The sequence below is a fragment of the Parambassis ranga genome, chromosome 19 (assembly GCF_900634625.1).
Source record: "Parambassis ranga chromosome 19, fParRan2.1, whole genome shotgun sequence".
Classification (NCBI taxonomy): Eukaryota; Metazoa; Chordata; class Actinopteri; family Ambassidae; genus Parambassis; species Parambassis ranga.
In genome coordinates, this window is record NC_041039.1 from 17,668,605 (window position 1) to 17,696,271 (window position 27,667).

Sequence of the window (27,667 nt, forward strand, 5' to 3'; positions counted from 1 at the left end):
ATGATAAGCATATTTAAAAATAGAAATGTATGATGAGAGGGAGGCTCAACATGAAACTCACTGAGTTAGAACCAGCACTCTACAGGAGAATAAGGCTAAGGACACTTATCGTTCAATAATGAGAAATAACTGTAAAATAAATTAAATAATATGCATAGTTGTTATTTAAACACCATAGAAGTTGAGTGGTTCTGCTTTTTAATGGTGCTGTGTCACATCTTTACACCTATTGTAGAAGTTTAAATGTCAGTGACGTGTTTCTCCGGCTCCTATAGTCTTGATGTGATTTCCTCTGGACCCCCCTTCTTTCCTTCCCTTTCCAGAGCTCCCTCCCTCCTCCCTCCCCCCTCTCCTCCCTCCCCCCTCCTCCTCTCCTCCTTTTCGTCATTACGTGTGGCCCGGTCAGACCTCCTCCCTCCCTCCCTGCCTCCCTTGGTCTTTTTCTCGGGCTTTTTCCAGGCTTCATGTCATACCACGGCTAATTCCTGAAATTCCTGCCCTCCTCTCGCCTCAAACAAGCGGCTCCAGGAAGGAGACGAGGCAGCAGAAAACAAACAAAGAAGAAGAAGAACAAGTAGAAGAAGAAAGGAAACCCTCACGGAGTCACTTTTAAATTTTTATGTATTTTTTTTAAACCTAATATTCCTCACCCTGCCTGACAGTCTGCTGATAGAGTTCCACCAGGTGAGCGCTGTGTGTGTTTGTGTGTTTTAATTTCAGACGCTTCTTCTTCTTCTTCTCCTCCTCGCTGCAAACTTCCACTCAGTTGCCTCATTATTTCGCCGCCTTCTCTCTGAGCTCAGTCCTCACTCCCTGTTCGGAGGAAACATTCCTCAGATATTTCACATTTCTTCGCTCAAATTCCGACATTTTTTTTCTTCCTTTTAATTCCTGCGGCGCAGCGCGCGCGCGGTGACTTTACTGTGGGAATAACCACGTCACAGCCGCGCGGGCAAACATCAGCACAACTTTTTACACCTAAACACACTTCCTGTGTGTTCATCAGTACCAGACAGGATCCATTCACTCAGTCCCTGCTCACTGAACATAATATCGATGAGATGCAGCTTGCAGGTGTGTTTCTGTCACTAAGCGTGTTTGAGCCGCGTGTAAACATCAGGACGCATGAGTAGTTTTGAATTGTGTAAAAAAGCTTAATAAGTTGCAGCTGTTTTGCCTTTTAATTAATGCACTATATTTTATAAATAAAAATGCAAATAAACCAACAGTTGGTGCAAGGTGCTGTCTTTATTTGTGCTTCAGTCACTGTGCAGCGGTTTAAAATAGTTATGGTACCTGTTGCTCTGTACTGCTGCTGCATTTCTGAGTCGTGCATTCAGACACCACTTCTGAACAGCTGATGGATTTCAATAAGAGTAGTTAGAATCAGCTTCACCTCAAATATCAAACTTCATTAAAGAAATAAACTTAATATAAGGACGTGAGTGCTGCTGCAGCGTGGAGTGGGTTTTAAGTGTTTATTAACTAATACAGGCGCCTTAAGAAGGGGTGAGTAGTTAACCTTGAAGCTAAGTGTTGCTGTAGATTGAACAGATGTGTTACAGAATTAATAAACACAACCAGAGCTGCAGCTACAGGTGATTGTTGTTGTGTCTAATAGTTTCAATCAGTGTCTGAAAGTAACGATGTGAAGCTTCAAGTTTGCCGACAGCTGTAAACTCAGACACTAAACTCACTGTGATTAGGGACAAAGAAAATGTTCAGACTCTAGAAGCTGATGAGCTCTTCATCTGTTTATCTTTTACTAAATTACCAAATAATTAAAACCTGCTTTCTGTCTGCGTGTAAACATGAGCACTCAGACAGCTAACAGAAGACTGCTGCTGTGTGTGTGTGTGTGTGTGTCATGCGTCAGACGGAGCAGATGAGTAGAGTGTGTTTTCTGGAGGAGCAACAGGTGGAATGGAGCGGGGTGACAGTGTGATGAGGGGGTAAGAAAGCACACCTGTCAGAACCTCCTCTGAGGAGTCTGACAGCCAGAGGAGTTTGGGTGTGTTCCAGGCCTCGGCCCTTTCTGAATCTCAAGGTTCACTATTGTCTCAGACAGATGATTTAGATTGTAATGTGAACTCTGAGGTTGTTTTGTTTGTAGCATGTGTGTGTGTGTGTGTGTGTGTGGGGGGGGGTGTATGAATGTGGCAGGGCCTGGAGGTAGATGTGTTTGTGTGGGTGACTGAGCGGAACGATGTAAAGGTGTGTGTGTGTGTTGCCCTGAGACAGGTCCTCCACAGTGGAGGAGTTATTTTTTTTCTTTTTGCTGTGCTCATCCCACATAGCGATCATTCCTCCTCCGCTCGCACGAGAAAACCGAATAATGCCTCAGATATGAGCCTTGTAGAACAAAGACCTTCTGCCCTCCCCTCCTGTTCCCGCAGCTCAGTGCAGTGTGTGTGTGTGTGTGTGTGTGTGTGTGGGTTTGAGACTGTGTTGTCCATTGATTGTAGCCCCTGGATCTTTATGTTTTGAGATTTGCCTCCAAGTCCAAGCATAAAAAGACAGAAAGACAGAGGGGTCAAAGTCTTGGGGGGAACGGCCTTGAACACATTCAGGCACATTTACACCTGTTCCTTGTTTGGCCACTGAACCTTAGGGCTTAATGCACCGTGTGTTATCAGTTGTTTTCATCACTGTGCACAGAGCTAATACATCATATACATTATAAGTCTTCAACAGACTCAGCAAGTCTGTGTGTATCTGATCCTCTTTCTTAATTTAAACCGGCCATAATGTTTTTTGAGTCACTTATTCACGGCACTGACATATTATCACTGTATAAAGTTAATATGGTGAACCTGTTAACACTTCACACTCCTTATTTACACTCCCAAATAACTTTTCCATTCATCTAACGTTTGTTCTTGAATGTCGGATCCCTTTCTTTTTGCTTTGGTCTCCTGGTCGTTTGGGATTTTTGAGCTTTCTAGCAGAGAACAGCTGGAAACTGCAGCTTGCTGCAGGCTGTGAGCCTGTTACCAAAACACTGGGCTGAGAGGAACTGCAGAGTCTCAGGGTGTTTGTCAGCACGAGTCTGATCTCTAATGTAATCAGCAGGTCAGGCTTTAATATCTAAGCAAATGTGTATTTGATAGCGTGTGTGTGTGTTTGGTGTGAGGAGCTCGCAGGTTCCTGCTGGCGCAGCGCTGCAGGACTTTGTTTGCCGGAGAACACGTGCTCTGAGCAAAAACCCGACAAAACAAACCCGCTCGTCGCCACAGGCCGTCGCTGGCTGGCTGCGACTTAATTTCCACCACATAGCCTGATCCCATACTGCTGCCTTATTTTCAGCATGTTTCCTGCTTTTACATTCCCCACCTGATTAGTGGAGATTGTGACCACTTGAGTACACACACATGCTCACACACTGCAACTCAGCACACTCACATGCACACTTCAGCTTCATGAGTGATAGCAGGTAAAGTCTTAATGTACGCCGTCTTACTTTAGCATGTTAGCATGCTAAGATTTGAGCACAGCAGAGGCAGAGCAGCATGGCAGGATGTTTATTGAGAAAATCGAATTATATTTTAACTCTGAATAGTTGTAAGAACGACCGACATGGAGCCACACTTGGCTGTCTCTGCTCCAGGTCAAAGGTCAACAAAGGCCTAGCCACTTGCAATTTCTATTGGCCTTTTCCGTATTAACCTGTTCGGATGAATTCTGTGAACGTCTTTGTTATACGAGTGCGTTTGTCTTAGTCGGTCCGTGTGTGTGCAGTTGTGTTAAGGGGCAGTCGAGGGGTTACGTGGCCCCTTGACCGCATCACCAGCTGGGGGATTATCCCGTTGAGGGAAGAGGGGGCCACGCTGGGGGGTGAATGTGGGATGACGGCAATAGGTGAGAGAGAGGGTGAGGGTGGTGGATGGGAGGGAGTTGGTGGTGTGAGGGTGGGGGGGGGGGGTTGTTGTAAGGCATGGCTTAGGTTAATTAACCTCCTGGACGGTTTGAGGGAGGCACAGAGCTGCACACTAATGGTTTATGGCGGCCACAAATCTCACAGAGGCCCTGAGCTGGAGCTGCAGTTAGACTGAAATCAGTTACACAAACTGCAGAAATGTGAGTTAAGTGTTGTTGTGATTTTAACAAAGCCATTAGCTCACAGATCAGTCACTAGTCACTCGTGATTATGATTAGGCCCGGCTGGAATGTGCAGCAGAAATAATTACACAAGACAGATTAAGTTATGTGTTAGTTATGTGTGTGGCTTCATTCAGAAAAGTTATGTTAGCATATTGTAATCTGATTTGTTTTCATTCTGTGAGGTGCTTATTTTAATATTTTCAGTCAGTTTGATTGATTTATGAACTAACTAATAACAGGGCTGAAATAAAGCATCAGCATCTCTCTATTTTTCTATAAATGACTTTCATGGTTTATTTTTACTCTTTAACTATAACATGATACAAAAACATTTCAATGACAAAATGTTGTATTATGTCAATTTAAATCTAAATAATTGGACCAACACTGAGTTTGTTTTTGTAAGGAAGTCTGTAGGGTCGCTATAGAACGCCTCATCTGTCCACGTCTTTTATACAATGTGTGGTTTTTCCCAAAGTGCTCTCTGAACGTTGTTGTTTGCGTGAGTGTGTATTTACTTGTGTACATCAAATCTGGATGGAGAGAATGGCGGCCTGGCTGGACGCTCTACAGGAAGCGTTGTTGTGGAACATCAGGGGGCTCAAAGGAAGCGAGAGGGGCTGACTGGCTGGAGGATCTTACTCACTCCCTACAACACATTGACTCACTTACCAGCTCGCCTCCACATGTAACAGTCATATTTGGGATTATCACTGACGCAGCGGTCACTGCTTTTCACTGCTTTGTTGCCCTAAATGGACATGGACGTCTCTTTGTGTCGTTCCACAGTGCCAGGAAAACAGAAACCTCTGTTTTTATTGACTCACGAGTCTGCGAATTCTTTCTTCACCGTGTCCTACCATTGTGCCCGTTTTCCTTTTTCTTTTCTCCTGATCGTTTGTTGAGAGGAAGAGGTGGAGCCCGACGTCTGTCTTATCCTCTCCACCAAATGTATAAGCACTGTGCACACATCCTAAACAAGTTGGTGTGTAGAGAAAACAGGATGTGAATCTGACACTCTGTCAGCCTTCCCTGTGGATGTCCCTGACGTTTGGACTGCATTTTTTTTCTCAATAAGAACAAAGAGAATTCCAAGTGAATCCTTTTAATTACTTTACTTATTGTCATTACTTTCCCTCCCACACAACAGCGCGTACACACATTGATTATAATCTTTTTTTTTATGGTGACACTGATGAGGGCAACCTTCAGAAAGCCCGCTGGCCTTAATATCCTGGTATGATCCTCCTTGGCATGTGTGTCTAAGTGTGTCTGAGGATGGTGATCCAACTTTAATGTGTTTCCCATTTGTGTGCCTCTCCCCTCCTTTAGCACCAGATGCCCCACCTTATTATTTGTTTTCACGTTGACATTAAACCAATTAATAATCTGAGAAGCCTTTTTCCACATTAGGTTTAGCAGCAGATGCAGAGCTGATGGGCACCGGGCACTTTCTTTTGCAACCTCGATGTAGCAGCTCGGCTTGCTAATCATCAAGTGGCCACACATTCACAGTGATATTTGTTTTACTGCATTTATTATGAAATATGTTGGCATCCATCTCCTTATTTGATATGAAGAACTGCACACTCTAAGATGGATATACCAAGATGTCACAGGGCTCTATATCCACAGACACATTGTTGAAATACATTAGCGCTCGAATTTTAAATGTAAGAAACTTTCTCCAAACAAAACTTCTTCTTTCTTTCTCCTCTCCTTCCATCCAGGCTCATCACACCTGTGGACTTCATATAAGCAGGTCTTCTCCGTGCGGCTACCTGTCTCTCCTTTCACCTTAAATCTGCCCTTGCTCCTTGGTCCCCTTCCCGTCGTCCCACCACGTCTGCGGAGTGGGTGCCGGCTCCCTCCCCCAGGGGTGGGAGTGAGGAGCTGGGAGACGGACTCGACAAACCCCTGGAGAATGACGCGGAGGGTGTGTGGAGCCCTGATATCGAGCAGAGCTTCCAGGAGGCCCTGGCCATCTACCCTCCCTGTGGCCGCAGGAAGATCATTCTCTCTGATGAGGGCAAGATGTACGGTACGCCCATCTCTATTGTCATACTTTATCTGATCATTTTATGTTGACGCTACAGTGCAAGACTCTTGTCTGCCCCCTCAACTCTGTCAACATATGCACATACCTCCTGTGATTGGTCACAGAATATGGTGCGACCATAGACTGTAAATAAAGACAGGCACAAATCTTTCATGATGTCACCATCGCCATCTTGATAGCACCTGCCTAGATCCTGGAGCTGAGGTGGGCCGAGTGTCAAACTTGTTCTAAATTAGTGAGTACTAGGGAAAAAACACCCATATCGTTATTTTAAAAAGAGAAATAACCCATACAGACTAACATAATTTTACCCTAAACCTGTTGAATTATGCAATAAAATTGGGAATTTTACCATGGAGGTCTATGCGTGTTGACTCACTTTTGGAGCCAACCTCCATTGTCTATTTAAGGGACAACACTGTTTGGCACTCTGTAGTTGTTATAGTGACCAATTTTCCCAAAACATTGAAGCAGCTAACTTGATAAAGGCTACAAAATATTTTGTCTTGTTAAATTTGAGTGAAAACGAATTCAGGTTCTTTGTTGTGAGGTACACACAGACATGTAAGGTCCCTGCCACGCACACTTATCGGTATAAGTGGTCTGACGATTAGTTTCACATACTTGCTCCCACATTCATCGCTGCTTCTTCTGTTCGTGTTTCACATCACTCCCGTTTCCTGCACAGCTGTCAGCTCCACTTGGTCTCACAATGCGGAGTATGATGGCATGATGTGTCAGAAACAGCCGCATCCACTCAAAACTCTCATTCTTTTACACACACTTAATGCAGGAATCGCCTTTCGGTTTGTTCAGAAACAGTATTTAGTTGCAAATAAAAACAAGATAGATTCTCATAATAAGAGTCCATAACAATAAACACGTCCCACACATAGCTGACATGATTCACCAGCTTTGATGCTAAATTTTTGGGTTTTTGCCTCAAGTAATCATAACATTTGCAGCAGCAACATGACTGTACTGCAGGTCTTCTTTGAATGATAATTTCCAAACAGGTGTTCATCCAACGTTTTGCTGAAAGATGTGTGGTGACAGATGGTTTGGCCATAGTTTGTCCTCCTGCCTGACTGTTTGATAGTGGATCTGGTTGGTGGAAAGAGTGGCCGGAGGTAGTGGTGCTTTCAGACAGCCTCTGTCATCACCTTGTTTTGTCACCGTGCCAAGCGACTCCTTTAACGGTTAGCTTTGCGTAGCTTAGCTTAGCCACCTATTGAGGTCATGGCCATCCTCTGATCAACACTTAAATCCTTATAAAGCCTGTAATAATAGTTGGAGAGGGGCAGGTGTTTCACTTGTGTCACAGGGAGGGTGGTGGTGGTTGGGTACTGGATCTGCAAAGATGGTGTTGGGGGGCGTGAGGTTTTTTTTTTGACAAGGAAGGGGACTGAGGTACCCCTTCCTCCCTGTGGGGGTCAGGGGCAGGTGATGCGCGCCAGGGAGTGCGTCGGCTTGTCAGGAATGGCATGTGCGCTTGGGAGCCCGGGGGTTCAAGGCAGCTTGGCTGTAACCCTAAACCAGAATAGACGTTTACCCTTTGAACGCCTGGAGGAGGGGCGGACAAATAAACACCAAGGTGGGCAGCGGTGTCTAGCATGGCCTATACGCACAGCAGAAACTCCCATACACCTGTCTCCACTGTGCGTATATATATGTGTGTCTGAGAGAAAGGTAGAGGTTGTGTTACCTTTCCTGCTATCACTGATTTACTGCACTCATCTCTTTGTCTCAGACGGCCTTCCTTTTGTCCTTTATGAACAACCTTCCCTCCCTCTGTCAATCTGACAGTCGGTCTGTCTGCCTTTCAGTTCGCCTACAGCTGCTCTCCGAGTTCAGCCCGACAGCCTTGCGGCAAATCCAGATTTATGACTTGAGAAATGAGGCAGGACCGAGCCCCCAGCGTGGCCTGCTTTGCCCCCGTTGCCCCTAAACAGTCAAGAGTGGTCCTTCTTTTACAGTCTTCACAGCCCCTGCAGCTCCACCTTTTATCACCATCCCTGAGGCCACTGATGGCCAACAACTCAAGTCATTCAAGTGACCACAATCAATGCAAAGCCACTTTGAAGGTCTTTAGTGTTGTTAATGTTGTTAAAGCGTTGATGGGTGGTCTTAAATCAGATGGCCAAATCAAATATCAACCGAGCAACATCTTTAAAAGGCATACGTGAAAATGTGAGATGATGACTTGATGGTTTTTTAAATGTTGGTTAGCCTTCTGGCAGAGGCTAAATATGGATACGTAGACAAAACAAACTCCTAGAAAAATAACTCTGTGTCTGTTGGCTGAGAGCGACATATTCTGAATTTCACATTGAATTCCCCTCCGAGGAATGAATGCCATTCTTCTTTGCTAAACAATATGATATTGAGTCGCCAGCCAGCGAAACAGAAGGAATGTTTTCTGACCACCTTCTAGATTGTAAATTCCTAAATTGAATGGAATGTTTTTGCCCCATATTCTGCATATATTTGCCACATTTTCCCCCATAATGCCGTGAATTACGCTGGCCCTCATGCCCATTACTCAACAGACCTATTAGCCTGCTTATTAGGGACGGTGTCACGGATATTGTGGCGGTTGTGTGCTCCGGTGGTAATTCGACATGCATCTGCCAAGGAAAACATTTCCTGCCTTGTGTGAGTCTCAGCGAGAGACGTGCCCTGTGGTCTGACCAAAGGGCCTCACGCTGCAGTGATGGAGGAACAGTCCCAAACTTGTACCAATGTGCTGACAGCTCTCCCTAGAAGAATCCGGCGCTGAAAATATGATAATCATCCTGATTTACTTGCTGCTATATATCTGCCATATTAATTTATATTTCCATTTGCAAATATAATTGTTTTACTTTATGATGTCTTTTGAATCATTTTTCTTTTCATTTGGTAACATTACTCTTGCATCACGCCATGTTTTATGCAGCTGTTTGGTTTCGTCACAGTGGATTTCCCAACATCTGTGTGAGGAGAGCTTTTCTCACATTTTGATGCGTCTTATTTCCTGTGGGAAAAAAAAAGACTGCTTGTGTCGGTGAAGTGGATAAAGTCAACAAAGCAGCCCTCAGTAGTGGCGTGTTCTTGTGACAGATCAGAACAAAGAATGAATCACCGCCCTCTCCCTGAGCTCGGCCTGTGCAACGTGTTTTTCTCTTGTCTGACTTTTGTCCAGCACGCAAATATGTTTTTGTCTGAAGTCACTCTCATTAAGAACATGATGCAGAGGTCAGCGGAAAGCTGCAGCAGCAGCGGAGTCCTCACCCGGGTCTAAGTTTTAGCAGAAGCATGAGAGATTCAGCAGTGACCTTGACATGTTGACCTGTTGAAGAACCCCTGACCTCAAAGGGCCTGTTTCCGCTCTCTGCCTGAGGAAAGACTGGCATGTGTTTAACTAGTGAGGATTAATAACACTGAGATGTTATGTCACAATGTTTAGGACAGTATTGTATAGCAATGTAGGGCTGTTTCCAGGGGAGAGTTCCTGGGTGGAAGGCTGGGCGGGGTGGTGTTCATATGAGCAGGAATAGGAACCCTTTAGCACTGACTCTGACCTTCCTGGGATTTGATGCTCTCCGCAGGAAACACCCTCCTGCTGACTATTAACTTGCTGAATCTCCTCCATGATCCTCTATCATTCTCTTTCTGTCTCACAGTGTAACCGATAAGACGTGGTGAGCAACGACAGCCCTGTTACACGGCTGTCACGATCACTTTAACAAGACATCTCAGATCAGGAAGGCAGTGAGGCGGACAATCAGACATGTATTGATGTGTCTGTGCGGTTAACATACCCTGAGCCTCCTGAATACCAGCCTGTGTAAATCTATGCTGAAAACACTTGTGGCAGACTGTGTTAATATAACATGACAACTGTTAAATTTACTCATTTATTGTACTGCTGTACTTTTGTCTCTCTCTGAGAGGAAGCCCTACTTGTTGCAGGAGTAACCTCACCTATGACAGAAGGTCGAACATGAACTTACAGAAAGAGGACAGAAAATTCTTTGTCTCCAGCAACACCAAAAAAGTATGGAAAAACGCTTGTTCTCTTGTTTATGCTGTAACCTTTTGTGATCTTAAGGGGATACGAGGTCAGAGGGAAAATAAAGAGGTTATCCCGGAGCTCAGTAAGCTGCATGCAGGATCTGTTGGAGGGGAAATAGCACCCAACCAAGACATTCCTGCAACCTAAATGTGACCTTTGTTTTCCTGAGCAGACACAGTTGTGGCATATGTGCTGGGGGGTATGTATGGCTGGCAGATGTGCCTCAGAGAGGACACTTGGATAAGGTGCAAATCACAGATTTATTTTACAATAGAGAAAGACGATGGTGTTTACGGACTGAACATCAGATTGTTGTTGAAAACACAATAGAGGTTGGATCATGTCAGAGCAGCAGATGCAGGACCAGTCAGTATGGAGGAATGTCAGGAATGCACTGGGCTAAGAGAGAGACATTGAGAAGGAGAGAGAGAGATCAGATGAGGCCAGTGATGACCACAGCCGCCTCGGAGAACGGCAGATTTACGACCAGCCAGACCCAGGGGTTGACTTTGGAAGGGACGCTGTAGGCCTCCTTCTCTAACCCCATCCACCTCTCCCTGACCTCTACGAACAGGCCTGGTGGAGGAGAGGAGGAGGCAAACTTCTGTAACTGCTTCAGTCTTACAGAAAGTGTTAATTTGAGAAAAGTTGTCATATTGTTAGAACATTACTATAAACGCAGGCCTACAGCAAAATAATTCTGAAGTCTGGAAACACCTTTGCTTCTTCTGCGTCATCGTTCATGCCCTTGAGAAAATTTTCCAGAATCAGATTCCCCCAGCAGACACGTCCGTGACTGCAGGCGGTGTGATAAACAACATCAGACTGCGGACCGGTGGGTGATGGTATAATGTTCCTTCTGACTTTCCTGCAGCCTTAGCTGGCACAGGTTCTGTGTCTGTGCTGCTCCCATCGGATATCATGATCTCATCGCTGTGTGACCAAGTCGCCTCTCTGATCTCATGGGTGTGTTGGAGGGTATTTTTGATGGGGCCCTTCCCTGAGCACTTGCACTAGGAGTGGCAGGGCATCTGATACAAGAAATGGGGAAAAAGTGTGTATGACGGCTTTTTTAATGAAGCTGTTTAATGCTAGAAATGCACACCTGACTAAACTTGATGGGCGAGTACTGTCAAGTGATGCAGCTGTTCGTAAAGACAATTCTATATTAACATGTTTGTGTCCAAGAGAGTGTTGTAAATCTGTATCACAAAGACCGACGTCTGTTTTTTTATTCTTGAAAATAATTGTATTCATCTGTGTAGACATGCTCATATGTGTCTGCTACTTTCAAAAAATCCCTACTGGGTACGCAAGTTACATCTTACTGTACGCTGAGCGAAGATAAATTGTCGGGAACTGGAAGAACTTACTGCTGTAATGTGAGGAACTCAATACAGGCAACCTAATGTTCGTTTGAGGTCAAGTACTGTGAGGACTTTGACAAAGCTCTCTGTTTGCCTTTTCAAGAATTTGATTGCGAGGAAATGTGGAACACTTTCTTAATCCCTGGGGAATTAAAGAAATATGCATTTTGGAGCTCAAACAATCGGCCGGCGAGTGCACCTCCTGATAAACACTAAACGGTTGAGGAGCTACAGCCTTGAAAGAAAAATAAGATTGAGACGGCATGAATGCCTTAACGGGGGCAGACGTTTGTGTAACTGTGTGTGTCTGTGTCAGTGTATGCCTATATGTCTACGTGTGTGGCTGTGTGTGTATAAACCGGAGCGCACGGCGTTTCAGAGCAGGGTTTATTCCACAAAGGCTGCACACAAAGACCGTCCTACAGCTGGATAATATGTATGAGAGGCAGGGGCCTGAAGCTTTGTGCTCATTTTCTCTCCACATCAACACTGAATATACTTTTTTTTAAAGAATGTATGTACAAAATATCTCAGGGACACCTTAAAGGATTTTCTTTAAAATGATAATCTGTTCATCTACTGGAAAATGCTCCATTCATCCTGCTTTTAAAGCCCATTACTGTCCTGATGTGGACACTTGTTATCTAGAAACACAAAGTTATTTACATGTAAATGTAAGCTCTGGAGTAGAGGGCCAGAACTGGTGCATGAGGGTGGTGCAAACTACAACCCAAGTTGTGAAAACACAAATTATTTTCAATATTTATTAATAAAAACGGATTCGAATTCGCCTCCAAGCATGACACGAAGTCTGGTGGTCCATAAAAAAGTCAACCTAGGTTCTTTATTGATTTGGCACCGGAACACAAATGCTTTTTAAAAAGTATTCCGTGGAAACTTGTGTGAGGTCTGAACTCTTCTTTTCACATGAGCTCCGTGCAGAAACAGTGTTTTGCATTCCGCGCAAAATCTGATCACTTTTATTGGCTGACAAATATGTCTGACGGGGGTTACAACCAGGTGTCAGGTTTCCTCTTTTTTGCCGTTCGGGGTCACCTGATTGGCCGAGTTGTGGAGCGTTGTGAGGTCTAAGCCGAGCATCACTATGTGAGGGAAAATCTGACGGGTTTGTACCAGGTTGTGTGTCGTGACTGATCTGTGTGTTAATTCACATGGAGATGTGGTGCCAAGGGAAAAATGGCCGTGTTTAAGAGGTGGTGCAATGTCTAGCAAACTCTTGTATGTTTGTGTGTGTGTGTGTGAGAGGTCCTTTGAGTGTGAGTGCTATGATTCACTGAACTTGTGTCTTTTTTTTCTCCTTTATCTATACATGCTGATCTCTTGGGCTCCTAATGACTAATTTAATCAATCTCATAATTTATGACACTAAAAATGCCTCCAAGATTAATAATGTGATGTGAATGTAAGATATATATTATTATATGTTACATTTATACTCATATACTCATATGGCCGGTGAATAGTTTAAGTAGAATATTTATTGATTAAATAATTATATTGCAATAAATATATATAAATTATATTATTATAGTGTGTGTATAGCTCTGTGTTAAAGAATCAGACTCAGAAATACTTTATTAATCCCAGAGGGAAACCACATGACCTAATTGTCCTCCACAGCAACTGGAGAATTTGTATGGGGGGGAAACGGGCTCAAAATTTACTGCAGGCGTAAAGGCATATTCCATAAACATTGACATACACACCAGCTGCCTTGCGGCCTCACCAGACTGGCCCCCTCTGGTCACTGGCTTGCGCCGTGTCTGTCCGGAGTCCGGTGTGAGGATCGCATGGCTGCAGCCCTCCACCTGCTCCGCCAATGTGACCTGTCTGTCAGCAGCGGCAGCGCACAGACACACACTCACTGTAGCGATATGAGCTCAGTGTACACTCAGGAGGGAGAGGAGGGCGTCAGTCTGAGGCTGCTGCAGGCTCTCACACAGGCAGAAGTATATACTTAGTGATATACTTACACTTACAGCTTTCAGCGCTGACACATTTGACAGCCTTGGTGCTTGGGCATGTGTGTTTGTGCATTCATCTATATGTGCATACATGCAATTATGTACACACTCAGACTATACACATGTTTTAAAGTCTTAATCCAGTCAGACATTTTCTTTTTTTTTTTACAACTAAAAGTAAATCAGTGTGGTAGACATTGTTATTTGCCAAACTATAATGAAAATGTCTGTGTCCTTTGCAGGACGGAATGAGTTGATTGCACGGTACATCAAACTGCGCACGGGGAAGACCCGGACCAGGAAGCAGGTGAGTCCTCTGCAAATGCCATTTGTAGCAGCCCCTATTTTTGAACCTCTCCAGAAATCCACTGTTGATGAGTGATGCCCCAACACCCTGTGTGCACCCCCCCCCTTCACCACCCTTTCAACCAAATCCTCAATCCTCAATTTGGAGGGCTGGAGATGACGATTGATTTAGGGCCAGGGCCCAATGCACAGATGCTATAGGATCATGTGTCGGTGTTGTTTCTTCACCACCTCATGGATCTGGTGCTTGTTAGAAGGGGAAAGAAGCTGGGGAATACAGTGATCTAGGTTGGAAGGCCGAGGCAGGACGGCGAGGGATTTGGAACTCTATCCTCACTGTGGTATCTGATATGGAAGAACTGATGTATGGGGCAGTGATGGATGTGGAGAGAAAGGGTCTCTGCTAAGTCATCTGGCAGAGTCATTGTGGGAATGAAGCGAGATGTGTGGAGATGAGATTAGGAAGGAGGAGCAGTGACAGATCAGAGACGGATAGTGGCACAGGTTGGAGGTATAGAGGGACACCTGCTGGTTCGGCAGCAGTAAACCGACTAGCGTGATGTAGCAGAGCTGCATAAGAAGGCTGCGTATATACAGATTTTGTGTCATCAACACTTAAAAACTGAAAGCTGGCAAAAGAAAATACATGTGATCAGTTCAACTACATTTCATTTTCTTTATAACTGCATGCTCTGTCTTTCAGTATCAGCAGTTTGGTTTGATGTGTTGATGTTGAGGACATTTAGTCTTATAATTGTTTTTATAAATGCAACACAGTATTGAGCATGTATACCATCAGGTAGCCACTTGCTATAATAGGGTCTATGCTTACATTTAAATTGGCCAGAGTTCTGCCACAGACTGACACCATTATTAATTTTCATGCATCTCTCACATTTTCCAGTTCTTTTTTGATGTATAAATAGCTGTAGCATCCCACAGCAGCAGGATCTATGCTGACTGGGTTGATGGAAAATAGAAGAAGCTGCTTCTTAGTACCTCTATATACTGTGAGGACTGTAACAGAGCTCGCTGTTGGTCATTTTAAGAATGTGACTGTAAAGATTTGAAAAGAAAAGTTGTGAAGTATATCATTATAAAAAACAAGATTCAGCTGCGTCGTTTCTCTCTTTCCATGAACATTAGCTTGAGTCTTCTTGTCTTCCATGGTAAAGAGCTCTCCCTTCCTTTCAAATCCCTCCTTAACCCCTGGCTATATATTATTTTATAAAACCAAGGTATCAAATACCAACACAAATGTGCAAGAGATCAAGACATCATGCAGAGAATTAGCACTCTGCATTTAGGCTCCTCTCCATGCAGTCCTCAAAGGTACCAGTTTTTTCAGAATCATTTTTTGGGCAGCTGTGGGCCCGAAGTGAAAACCTGCTAGTGCCGTTCCTCCAAATGGCAGCAACGTTCATCACAGCAAATAATGTATACGTGAATCAAAGGCATATAGAAAAGCATTTTGTGAAGCACTACAGTCAAATGTAATTTTTGTTTTAGCCATGCTGCGTTTCTCTGAGGCGCTATGAGCAGACAGTGCTGACAGACAGTGTAGCTTCTCCAAACAAACAGCAAGTGGTGTTTTTCTGTGTCCTGTAGGTGTCTAGTCACATCCAGGTTCTGGCCCGACGGAAGGCCAGGGAGATCCAGGTGAAGCTGAAGGTACGCTACGTGAGTCAACTTCTTTTTGCTTTTTTTGATATTTCTAAAAATGTTTCAGTGTGAAATTTGATATTTTATTGTGGATTGTCGTCCTGCACTCAGCTGGTATTAAGAGTTTAATCAAGTCTAGCAGCAACAGATAGAGCTGAAAAACCTGTTACAGTATATTCATCTAATCTATAATGAAGTTTAATATTGTGTAAAAAGCATCCAAGCCTCCCCTGCACTGCCATGTACTCACATTCCATCAAGACACACAGACTCAAACGATATGCTTTTCTATTTGCACCGTCTAATTGATGCTAGTTTTATGTGTCATGCTGACACATTTCTATGAAATATGAACATATTTGATGAAGCCTGGGCTCATTATGAATAAGATGAGCCAAACGCAATTTCCTAGAAACAAGTGAATCCCTGCATTGTTCCTTCCAGGTATTACATTATAGGTTAAGTACCACAATAAAAGTGTTTCTGTGTGGTTCGCTGAGCGCTTACACATCTCTGTCCCCCCAGTACTTTCTCAGTTTGCATTTCTCATCCGCATACTCGCACTCACAGCAGGCAACAGGACTCTCCCTCACCTTGGACAGGGGCCATGAGGGTTCAGCTGGCAGGGCTCTGCACCGGTCACAGGGTTGGCCCCTGTGACAGGCCTTTTTTAAATACGTCTTTGGTGTAACTGAGATCCCTACCACATGTACCCCCCCCCATATTTCAGCTATGCCCTTGTGTTAGCCAGTTCTGGGAAGAAGAATGCACCGTGTGGCCTTGCCCATTTGGGTTGGGCGGCAAGTGCTTGTAGTCCTCTCTGTGGTTTGGAAACTGCTGAGGGAGTGGATTCAAAAACAAGAGCTGGATCACTTTACAGTATAGCAGGCGGTATAGACACATTTTATCCATATCCTGTGTGTAATCTTTTTTTAAACGACTTTAGCATTTAGCAATTTTGATATTGTTTTGATAAGCACATTAACATATCATCCTGTTGCCTGCCATGACTTCCAGTGTGACCTCCAACAGAAGCTAGTTGTCATCGCTGGCTTGCCCCTGCCAAGGCAATAAACTTAACTCTTGACCCAAAGGCCCTTGACTGTAATATCACCTTCTCTGCAGTTCTCTGACTGGCAGGGATTCAGTGATGATGCAAGCCGGCCTCAGCCTTTCATTTCCCCTTTTAGGGTTCTGCTCATGATTGTGGAAAGTGGAGGGCAGACTTAAATGGAGCATTACTGTGTGTTTATCTTACTCCTATTCTCTGTGCCTCTCTGTATAGGACCAGGCTGCCAAAGACAAGGCCCTGCAGAGTATGGCCACTATGTCTTCAGCCCAGATCATCTCGCCCACGGCCTTCCCGAACAAGATGGCTCTCCAGGGCCTGTCTAGACCGGCTTACCCCACTGCTGGTGGGGTAAGTCTCTGACTAGTGCGCACCACATCTATATTTCACTGTTTTCAATGTAAAAGCCTAAAAAAATTACAAAGAAAAAATAAATGTCTTCTTCCCAAATATGTGGTTTCATTGCAAGTTATTTATCATCAAATCCCTGCCTGTTGGTTAATGATACTACATATTATGTAGTGTTTGCAGCCACGGATGATGTTTTTTTTTTTATTCAATACTTACATCATACAAATGAATACATTTTACACTGTTGTGTGAAATATTAAATAAAGTCTGCACTCTTTTGTCTCTTAGTTTTGGCATGGGGCACTTCCAGGACAGCCAGGAGTCCATGAAGAGTAAGTAGTCATTTTTCTCTCAGTCCATTTCTCATGTGATCGGCTTAATAACCATCAGATTCATTTCAGCGAGGGAGTGAATCCCAGAACAAATTAAAACACATCAGTGCAATTATTTAAAAAAGTCTTCAGCTGTCTGACATTCAACATACCACTCTGCCCCCTGCGTCTTTAGAGGTCATGTGGTCCAATTAGTATATGAGATGGGGTCATGAGGCCGAGACGATGCATTACATGCCTCTCCCTCTCTTGTCTTTCTCTTCTCCCCAGCATTAAACCCTTCTCCCAGCAGAGTTATGCCATGCAAGCGTCCGGCCCGGCTCCCATAACAGGTGGGTGTTCTTTCTCCCTTCTTCTGTGTTGACAGAAGGCGAAGTGATGAGATGACCCAGCTCATCACAAAGACTGTGCACAAAGCTCAGAGAAAAACGTTCTACTTTGCCATATTCAAACAGCACATTATACACTGACTGCCCTGTCTCCCCTTGCAGGTTATGAAAGCACAGCGGGGCTGTCCATGTCTCCCGGTGCCCCCCCTTGGCAGGGTAGAAGTATTGCCAGCTCCAAGCTGCGAATGCTGGAGTTCTCTGCCTTTCTGGAGCAACCTCAGGACCCAGAAACTGTGAGTAATGCAACTGTGTTCACCCATAGTGCACCGTCCCTGTGCAGTTGTCAGGAACGAGTGTGTTATCTATAGCGACCAAAACCTTGTTTGTACTGTGTGCTATAAACTCCTGTAAGGTGGCAGATCCACCCTCAAGTGGCCATACAAGGAACTGCGGTTCTGGGTTCTTCTCACCTTCGGACGCATTTTCATAAAACTAAACAGCTATTTTACTCCTGTCATTGAACACTATAGTATATTTACTACACTTTTTGCTAGTAAGTTGCTGCTGCTACTGTGAACAAAGAGACAAAGAGTGTACATCACATGGATATGAATACTACAACTGGTAAGAAAAGACCGGAAGCCTTGAGACAGGTGATGGAAAAAAATGATGAAGCTGAGCAGCAGGCCCTGTATAACATGTGGCTCTACAGCACACTTGCCATTTTTTGGCTGTGGTGACCTGATGATATGCACTTTTGTTTCTCCAGTTTAACAAGCACCTGTTTGTGCACATTGGCCAGTCCAACCCGAGCTACAGTGACCCCTATCTGGAATCAGTGGACATCAGGCAGATCTACGACAAGTTCCCAGAGAAGAAAGGAGGCCTGAAGGAGCTGTTTGATAAAGGGCCACACAGCGCTTTCTTTCTTGTCAAGTTCTGGGTAAAACATTTGCCTTCATCATTTTTTATTTACTTTCAAATCCAAACTTGCTCTTACTTGCTACACACTATAGTAGAGCTCAGCCAGATATTCTGTGTGTTATTTTTCATACATCATCATGTAATCCTCCCCAAGTCAGGAAGATGAAGTGAGAGTACAGTGAATACTCTGTTAATGTTTTGTAGCACCTGTTGGCTGTTAATGGCCTAGCGGTGTTAACTGTGTTGGGATAGCTTAGACATAGGCCTTAAAGGAACTTAAGTGCGATTTAGGGCTAGAATGAGTGGAAAGTCATCGCTCCCTTGACCCGATTGGTGGTTTATAAGGCACTGCTGGACAGCCTGTATTTACTGTTGGTGTATTGTATATGTCTGTGATGGGTGTGTGTGTGTGTGTGTGTGTGTGTGTGCGTGTGTGTGACAGCAGCCTTGGGGAGAGTGGCAGGCCTGATCTTTCACTAGGAGAAATGTGATCCCAGACACCTGTTTCTGCACTATTACACTGAGTCCAGCCCTCACACCCCCCTCCATCATATTCTTATTTATAGATAAGCCTCTCAAAAACACACACACACACACAGACAACCACGCAACACTCCTGATTCAAGATTACACACTGAGGGGGGATAAAAGAGTGAAGCATGATGACAAAGTCAACATGAGTTGCAGACAGATGGAGGAGAGAGTAGGAGGCCGTTTGGAAAGTGGAGAAGAATCCAAGTCGAGGACGTGAAAATGGGCCAAAAGTGCCAGACGGAGTCAGAGACGGAGTGTAATCAGATACGTTCACTTTGTTCATCTCATGGATCAGGCCATGTTGCTTTACCTCAGGACAAGACCTTTGGCATTTGAATCAGGCACAGCACGTGCACAGATACAAACCCACACTCTTCTGACTCTAACTCAACACAAGTCCCTCTACACATATGTCAAACAATTAAACACCTCTTTAAAAGGACTTTCAGTCTGAAGCAACTCAATCTGATAGTTCAGAGGAGGTCAGCTTAACTTTTATGTGGTCAAACTCTTTAACAGAGGATCTATGGCATACATGGGCGTGCTGACTTCACAATAGGTAGGTTGTCTTCAGTGTGAGGTGTGTTTTAAATGAACAAAAATACAATTAGAATACAATAACACAATGAGATAGCTCAGATAGCTGGTGGGGCACACCCTGGACAGGTCACTAGTCCTTTGAACCAGGAACCAAGGTGACAGTGCTACTCTCTGTAAATTAAAATAGAAATAATCCAACTTTGAAGCTGCATGTTATATCTTCTGATTTAAAATCAGATGTTAAATATTGCTTTTATAACCTTTTGTACCCGTTTGCCAGCAGAAAGGGCAAAAATATGTCGTTTTTTTGTTTTTTTATGGTGGCTTTGTGAAGTCAATCTATGTTTTCCACTATTAAACCTGTTGATGTGACAATGGCTTAAAAATTAATACATTAAAGAAGAAATGTTTAAAGCAGCCAGACCGTATCTCAGGAGGTTTTGTGTGGTGAAACTTACCGTATACGTCATAACAGGAGTTCTGCTCTTGTGGTCAGTGAACAACACAAATCTGTCATAAACTGTTAGAAACGACAGACCAACCTGACAGAAACAGAAGGGCAGATAAAATATGATTTCGCTCAAAAATGCAGTGTGTCAATCCAGTGGTAACTTGCAGAACTGACATGCTGTAATATAGCTTTAAGTGCTGTGTGTGGGGGAACTAAAGACTGTGAATGTCAAGTCCAAAGTGCCGCCTTGCATCTCATGCCACCAGATGGTTTTGTATATATGGCATTACCCTTCTCACATGCTTGACTTCCACATTATTTATTGTAGAGAGATAAAAGACATTGGTGAGTGGCACCATATTGGAAGTGGTCTTCTCCAGGCCTTGGGAGTGAACAGCTGGCGTGGCATTTGATTCAGGGGTGAAGAGGACGGAGGGGGATGAGTAACCTTGCCATATATCATAAAGGAAAAAAGAGAGCAAGACAGCAATAAAGATGGGGAGATAGAAATAGTTACGCAGACAGTGTGAACAAGAGATAAGGATGGCAGGAGAAATGCTGGATGGCATGTAACCAGCAAGTCATTCATCAGTGAAATGTTACTCTCTTGATTCATGTCAGAGCCTGGTTCGAGTCAACACTTATGACATATGCCACTCCTCGCTGGAGGAAAACAAGCTCATAACACTGTCCCCCCTCAGTCTGTTCATCTCGTCATATCCCGAGGGGGTCCTCCAGTTCTTGAGGCATCCATGACAAAATACAGAAATGCTACAAAACAGCTGGGCATTGCAACACCCACAGTGGAGGAAAAAAACAGCAAAGATGCTCTTGGCTGTGAGAATAAGGAAAATGAAATCATCAACACATCTGAAAATATTATAACCTTATTTACGTCGCTGTGAAAGTCGGAGAGAACCTATTTCATATTGCTGCAGTCACACAGCAGCCTGTCAGGGCGTGACTTGGGGGGTCTGTGCTGAGGTGCAGGTTGGCATGGTGACGGTGACAGGCGGCTGACCCACCTCCAAAGCTATGGCATTCTAGATTGAATTTCCAGCAAACCCCGCTGCCGGCCGCTGGCTGCCCTGCTCCTCTCCCCTCCTTCCCTCTCACCCCCTCAGCGCCCGTGGCCCTGTCCTAACGGATTGTCTCACGCCTTTGAAGTGCAGAGGGAATCCGATTTGAGCTGGCTCTGCTAAATTGTTACACAGCCAGCCTGCCCACCATGATCTAATCAGCCAATTGCACGCTGCTGATTGTAATTGGATGAATTCCCTCGCAGGCTGTTAGGGAAGCAGGGAATGGCGGTTCGGGGAGGGTCACTAGGCCCCAGGGATGAAGACAAATAGAGGAATTACACGAGCCAGGGATGAAGATGAACAGGGTGATGAAGAGATGAGAGGAGGCTGAGCGCTGTCTCAATGGCCCATTAGCAGACAAGAGCCCGACAGGGGAAAAGGTAAAAGAGCCCAGCTGTCTGACAGAGGAGACGGCACCTCAGTCTGATCCAAAATCTGATTATACTCACCTCAATTCAGACTTGGACCACAGCAAGGATCAGACACAGGTATATCTGCTTCCACCTGAGGATGAAGAACCCTGGCTGCCTTTTGTGTCATATTCTATTATTGTGTTGTATTTTTGCATCTCTTACATCCCCATAGTGAAAAGACACTTCGTCCTGCACAGACACATCATCCTGGGAATCTTGAGGCTGGTGTTACACTAAGTAAACACGGATCTGTCCAGTGGATACCTCTTGGCTTTGCTGAGAATCTCTCACAAGCTGTCACTGAGCCGTAACACCTTCAGTGATGTGTCTTTGTCAGACTGACACACATGATCTTTAAGATCTGTATAAGCAGAAAAACAGGACCTGATATTTTGCTATAGATTATAGAGCATATCCTCAAGATTATGGATCATGTGTAGTTCACATATGTCTCAAGTTAGCGCATTGAAAAGGAAGCGATTCTTTATTCTTTGACATACACCGCATGCATTAGGACAGACTGACAGGTGACGGACATGTTGTTTGTTGTCTTTCCTCTAGGCGGACCTCAGTGTAAACCTGCAGGATGACAGCAGCTTCTTTTATGGTGTGTCCAGCCAGTATGAGAGCTCTGAGAACATGATTATCACCTCATCCACCAAGGTCTGCTCCTTTGGCAAACAGGTGGTGGAAAAAGTAGAGGTAAGACAAATATACTGGAGGTTATAGTATTGTAGTGTTTTCTTGCTTCTTACTATGTTTTCCACCCTGTAAAAAATACTTTAAATATTAAATATTTTACAGAGCATGGCATTAGAGTGGCTGACTTCCTGAATGAATAGCTCAGAGTCATGCACTCTTTCTTCTACTTCAGAATATTTATGATACAAACAGTACTGAGATTCAACCATTTCACAGCTGTTACTTTAGTAAGAATGGCGTATGCAAGCCCATAAACCTGCATTTAAAGCTGTGACCACCATGACTGAAAGCAGGTTTACAGGTGCTGATAATAATTTGAATTTTCTACAGGAAAAAAATGGTATTTTACATTGTGTTTGAAAGGGAAAGCAAAGGCAATGTGGAAAAAAGCACAACATTAAATACGTTTAGTGACTTGCAACATTTGGTGATAAATCCAGAGAATTTCCCACAATTACTGCCAGTAACTGATGTTTGCTGTCATACTGTACATGATGGCTACAATTCAGAAAGCTTGCATCACTGATTGAATGATAGAGGAGTGATATTTCAACATTAAGAGGTCATGACCACATCAGAAAACCACAATTATCACCATGAGGAGTGAATAACTGCTGCTGGTGGAGGCGGATTCCAGTCAATTACTGCTGATCTGTGGTCAGGGAACTGAAATCGCACCAGCGTGACTAACTGTGATGTTTCCCGTTACACATACACAACAGCGTCCCTGCGCCACCCCCCCCCCCAACCTGCCGCTGATAGATTGTACAATATAAGCATATATACACACTCGCACATCCCTAGGTAGAGCCGTCTGCCTCGGTAGGCCACATGATGATACTTAATGGCTCCATGATTTGATCATGGTTGTCACAAGCAATATGTTTATTGTCAAATCTGGCATGCCATATGCTGCATTAGGTGTATTGTATTACACACAATTACAGCTTATCACATAGATGTTCACATCCAATGTGTCCATGTATATGTCCTGTGTGTGTGTGTGTGTGTGTGTGTGTGTTTGTACAATAGATTTCATAGCTCACACCTGTATACACACGTCAGTGTGGTTTACTCTGAGATATTGGATTGCAGACTCACAGTATCTATGTGTTTATCTGCAGACGGAGTATGCGCGCTTTGAGAATGGGCGCTACGTGTTTCGGATCCACCGCTCCCCATTATGTGAATATATGATCAACTTCATCCACAAGTTAAAGCACCTGCCGGAGAAGTACATGATGAACAGCGTACTGGAAAACTTCACTATCCTACAGGTACATGCAGGCCTTTCATAATAATAATAATAATATATACTCAGGTATAATATTTAACATTAAATGAATATTACAGTCTGTTTGGAAAAACACACTGAGTGGGAAGTTACTGGGCTGCTGCTGCTGCTGCTTCTCAGATTGGACTGAAGACAGACTGAGACATTGACTGTTTGATGGTGTGGTCCAGGGTTAGCTTGTTAGATGAAATTAATTTGATATGAATCACTGTGTGTAGAGCCTTCATGCTTGTTTTCCTTCATCATTCACATCGTTCCATTCATACCAGTTGGAGATGATAAAGCACACAAGGCCACAATGGGTCTTCAAATTCAGTGAGCATTAGGCTGTTGTCATCTCAATAATAAGAGAAACTCTGTAAGCTTTAAATAACTTCAGCAGTGCCTAAGCATTTTTCAGTAGCTTCTTGCAGCGTTTTAACTTTTCTGAATGAACCAGTGAACTCCACAGAGGGAACAGACACAGCAAGATCCCACACGTGAATAGAGTGGATTGTATCACTATAGCAACCAAGTGGTCCTTCACAACAGGGTTCAAAGACATTTGTGTTCCTTCCATCGGCGGCTGCATTCCTACAGTACGAGCAGGGGGGGGGGACAAAGACCATATTGAGCCCACACTGACGACTACATGGCAGCATGTCATTAGGTCCCTCAATGGGCTGATTTAGCTCATATTACCCATGAACAGCTCATAAACGGATGCTCACGCACACATATAGAGAACCCATGCATGCACACTCTGGATCCACCCTGCAAGGCTGAGCACAATGGATCGATGTCCCTCCTGTGACAAGTGTTGCATTCAGTGTAATTGAGCAGAATGAACTATGCGCTGGCATTGTCCCGCTCCTTTTGCAGTGTCGTAAACATTCATCTTTAACATATATGACAGAAAAGTTTATCATTCAAGTCATCACGCCCGGTTAGGGTTAGGGTTTGTTCCTATTGAATAAATAGCTGTATGATATTTGAGAGTAGAATAATGAACCATATATATATTATGTTTCTGTTTCACAGTCTTTAGTTTAAAGGCAAGTAGTACGAGGTGATGAACATTGACTTGGTGGGTCAAAGGTCATCTTGACCACATACGAAGCATTCATATTAAAATGAAGGCAAAATGTCTAATAGGATGAAATTCTGATGTTTAATATCCAAATGGTCAAATGAAAGTTATTTAAACAAATTCTGATGAGTAACTAAAGTTTGAAGATTTGCATCCTCCCTGACCTAACCGAACCTTTCTGTGTCTGTCTGCAGGTGGTGACTAACAGGGACACACTGGAGACACTGCTGTGCATAGCCTACGTCTTTGAGGTGTCCACTAGCGAACACGGCGCCCAGCATCATATTTACAGACTCGTCAAAGACTGACCCGGTCATACAGTTGGAACTTGCCAGCTTTAGAACCATTGTAGCACTTCAGTGAGCAACAACACTAAACAATGGACTACTTCCTCCGCAAGCTTAAAGCTGAAACCATACAGGAGCCCAGAGAAACACTGGCTGCGTCAGTGTGTGCAGGAGCATTACTACTGCTGGAGAAGAAGAAGAAGAAGAAGAAGAAGAAGAAGAGGTGGATTTGGATCTGTAGAAGCTGAAACAGACGGTGTGTGTGTGTGTGAGACAAGGGGCAAGAAGATGAAGTACACGAGGAGGACCATGTTACACTGTGGTCTCTATACCAAAGGAGCCAAACATAGCCAACAAGACCTGCATGAGAGAGTTGTCGTTGATGGTGTTTTTCATCTCATTTTTACTAGAGCTTGTTTTTCATTTAGATTCTTTTACACACATGCATGTGCAGGGGATGTTTGCCGCAGAGGCTGCCTCACGGCGCCATCTAGTGACTTAAATATATGTAACAATGGGGAAAAAAAACGAATGAGAGTAGAGTGAGAATCCCTCTTTTGCACATCCATTAAATATCACTGTTTTTGGTGCCAATGTTTTGTGTTATGTGAGTAATTATGTACAGTGCCACGCCCAGCTCCTCTTAACAGAGCAGTGAGGATAAGTGGCTAAAATGATTTAAAAGAAGAGCTATTGTATTCACTTTGATGTTTAATGTTAAATGTCTCTTGTATTTGTCTTACTGTTTATGATTGATCTATCTGACTACAGCAAAAGGCACATAGTAACACTGCTAACTTGAATTAGACTGGGATCTGTAAGCTGTCTGTATCTTGTAACTTGCCCTGAAGTGTCAGATAAAAATACAAGTGTTTCTTACATAACTTCTTACTGTCGCTGGGTTTTGTCAAGTGTTACCTTTCTCTCTCTGCAGCCACCCAGCAAGCAGCAGCTCAGCAGTGAGGGCAGAGCTGACCTTCCTCTTTCCACCAACTTCCTTCAGTGGTTTATACGGTATCATCACATCTGCATTGTGATATGTAGAATTCCTGATCAAGACAAAGCTGTCTTGGTGTCAGTTCTTCTAAACTTTAGACCTGTAACCTGTAACCTTTAGAATCTAAAGGTCTCTGGACGCCATGCTAAGGAACCAGCATGGAAGGCGGCCATCATGACTGGTCTCCATCCTTTGAGTCAAAAGTCTGTTGAATCATGTGTCATGTCATATCTAAGTGGATTGACTGAACATCAGAGGTAATCTAAGTACAGATTGATTTTGGGGAGTGTTGGGACACCATACTATCCCACAATGCAGTGCTCAAAGAAAATTGAGGAACCAGCTGCAGCTGCAAAGCATTGAAGCTGATTGTAAAAGGTGGATAGCTGCACGAGATCCTCAGACACCAGCAAACAGGTAGGCACCACTAAAGAATTAAGACATAGCTATCCATGTTTAAAATTTCCCTCACTGATGTTTTTTTAATCTTTTCAATATTTATTTTAATTACAAAAAGTCATGAAATGGAGCAGAAAGTGAGCAGAAGGTTTGTTTTGCCTGACGAGTCATGAAAATGTAAACATGTATGAATCGGTTCAATCAGTATCAAATCAATCAAAGTATAAACATTCAAACACTGTTATTTAATGAGTGAGACTATCGCCCTGTAGTGGTGATGGGACATTATTACATGTTTTATTCAGTCCAACTCAGAGTTCTTGTGTTGAAACTTTAGAGCTGGTTAGACTGATACATTTTACTTTACATGAAACAAAACTCTGGAGAACTGCACCTGTTAAATGTCATTTCCCATCAGTTCCACCAGCGCCTGTTTCACAGCAAACAATACATGTTGGTGTAAATCTCACTTTACACCAAAAGTGAGACTGTGAGCAGACATTTTCTTGGTCGGTCTGATGGGACACGTACCTATTTCAGGTGGAAAGAAGCATATTGAGTGATGGAGTGGCTGCCTGTGTCCAAGGTCTCCAACAATAGATCTACCACCTGGGACAGCTCATAGTGACCTCAGGGAAGATTAAGGCCCATAAGAGAAGTGATGGCTGTTACTTAAAATGTGTGTTTAGGAGCTTAACATTATGCTCTAATATTATAATATTATATTTTTATGTTTCACTCGAATTTGGTTTGGTCAGATCCAGTGCATTGTTTTTCAAACCATTAGGTTGTAGTCTCTGTGCCCTGCGCTCCATAAGCTCTTTATCCAAAAAGCTGCTTTCAACTCCCAGGTGTAAACTGAGAATGTGGCACTGTGATGGAGAGACAAGCTCACAAAAGGTGAGAGAGGTGTAGCAAATCCCACACCGGCGGGCAAAAAAGGGCTTATTCTGATAATCCTGTTTGAAAGAATTCAAGTAGATTGCGGCAATTATAGCAATCCACTCAGACATCCGACCCCCCTGAACACAGACGGCGTGGTTTGTTTTGTCTGTGTGCGTTTTGCTTTTCATTGTAGTTCAAAATGGAAAAAAAAAAAAAATAGGGTAATACGCCACGTGCTGAAATAAAACCTGCTGCGTGGGGACTTCTTTATAAACAGTGATGCCTGAGTGAAGATGAGCAGATCAGAGTTTAAACAACACTAAGACTAAAAATAAAAATATAGTTTATCTTTCAAAAATGTTTTTGTTTGTTTTTGTTTAATGTTCCCCTAACACCAGGGCCGGTCCAAGCATTTATGGGGCCCTAAGCAAAATGTCATACCACCACCTCAGCATCAGATGCTTCATCATGC

The 27,667-nt window shown here is 43.7% G+C and overlaps 1 protein-coding gene across 4 annotated transcripts; it reads left to right on the plus strand.

Annotated features, from left to right (window-relative positions):
- Positions 1 to 373: 373 nt before the first annotated feature.
- tead4 (TEA domain transcription factor 4) lies at positions 374 to 25,798 on the plus strand. 4 transcript variants are annotated; one of them, XM_028430146.1, is made up of 12 exons: positions 374 to 684; positions 5,832 to 6,142; positions 13,812 to 13,876; positions 15,484 to 15,555; positions 16,823 to 16,957; positions 17,246 to 17,289; positions 17,560 to 17,621; positions 17,781 to 17,911; positions 18,388 to 18,561; positions 22,124 to 22,264; positions 23,389 to 23,541; positions 24,822 to 25,798. In XM_028430146.1, the coding sequence occupies exons 2-12, from the start codon at positions 6,136 to 6,138 to the stop codon at positions 24,933 to 24,935; spliced, it is 1,098 nt and encodes a 365-aa protein (XP_028285947.1). In that variant the 5' UTR covers positions 374 to 684; positions 5,832 to 6,135; the 3' UTR covers positions 24,936 to 25,798. The 4 variants fall into 4 exon arrangements, with proteins under 4 accessions (XP_028285947.1, XP_028285948.1, XP_028285949.1 ...); XM_028430147.1 differs by having other exon boundaries at positions 15,484 to 15,546; XM_028430148.1 differs by lacking the exon at positions 374 to 684 and having other exon boundaries at positions 6,029 to 6,137.
- Positions 25,799 to 27,667: the final 1,869 nt, after the last annotated feature.

Coding starts and splice junctions, on each gene's coding strand:
- tead4 (XM_028430146.1), top strand. Junction 17,622..17,780: donor CGGCCCGGCTCCCATAACAG/GTGGGTGTTCTT, acceptor CTCCCCTTGCAG/GTTATGAAAGCACAGCGGGG. Junction 22,265..23,388: donor AGGTGGTGGAAAAAGTAGAG/GTAAGACAAATA, acceptor GTTTATCTGCAG/ACGGAGTATGCGCGCTTTGA.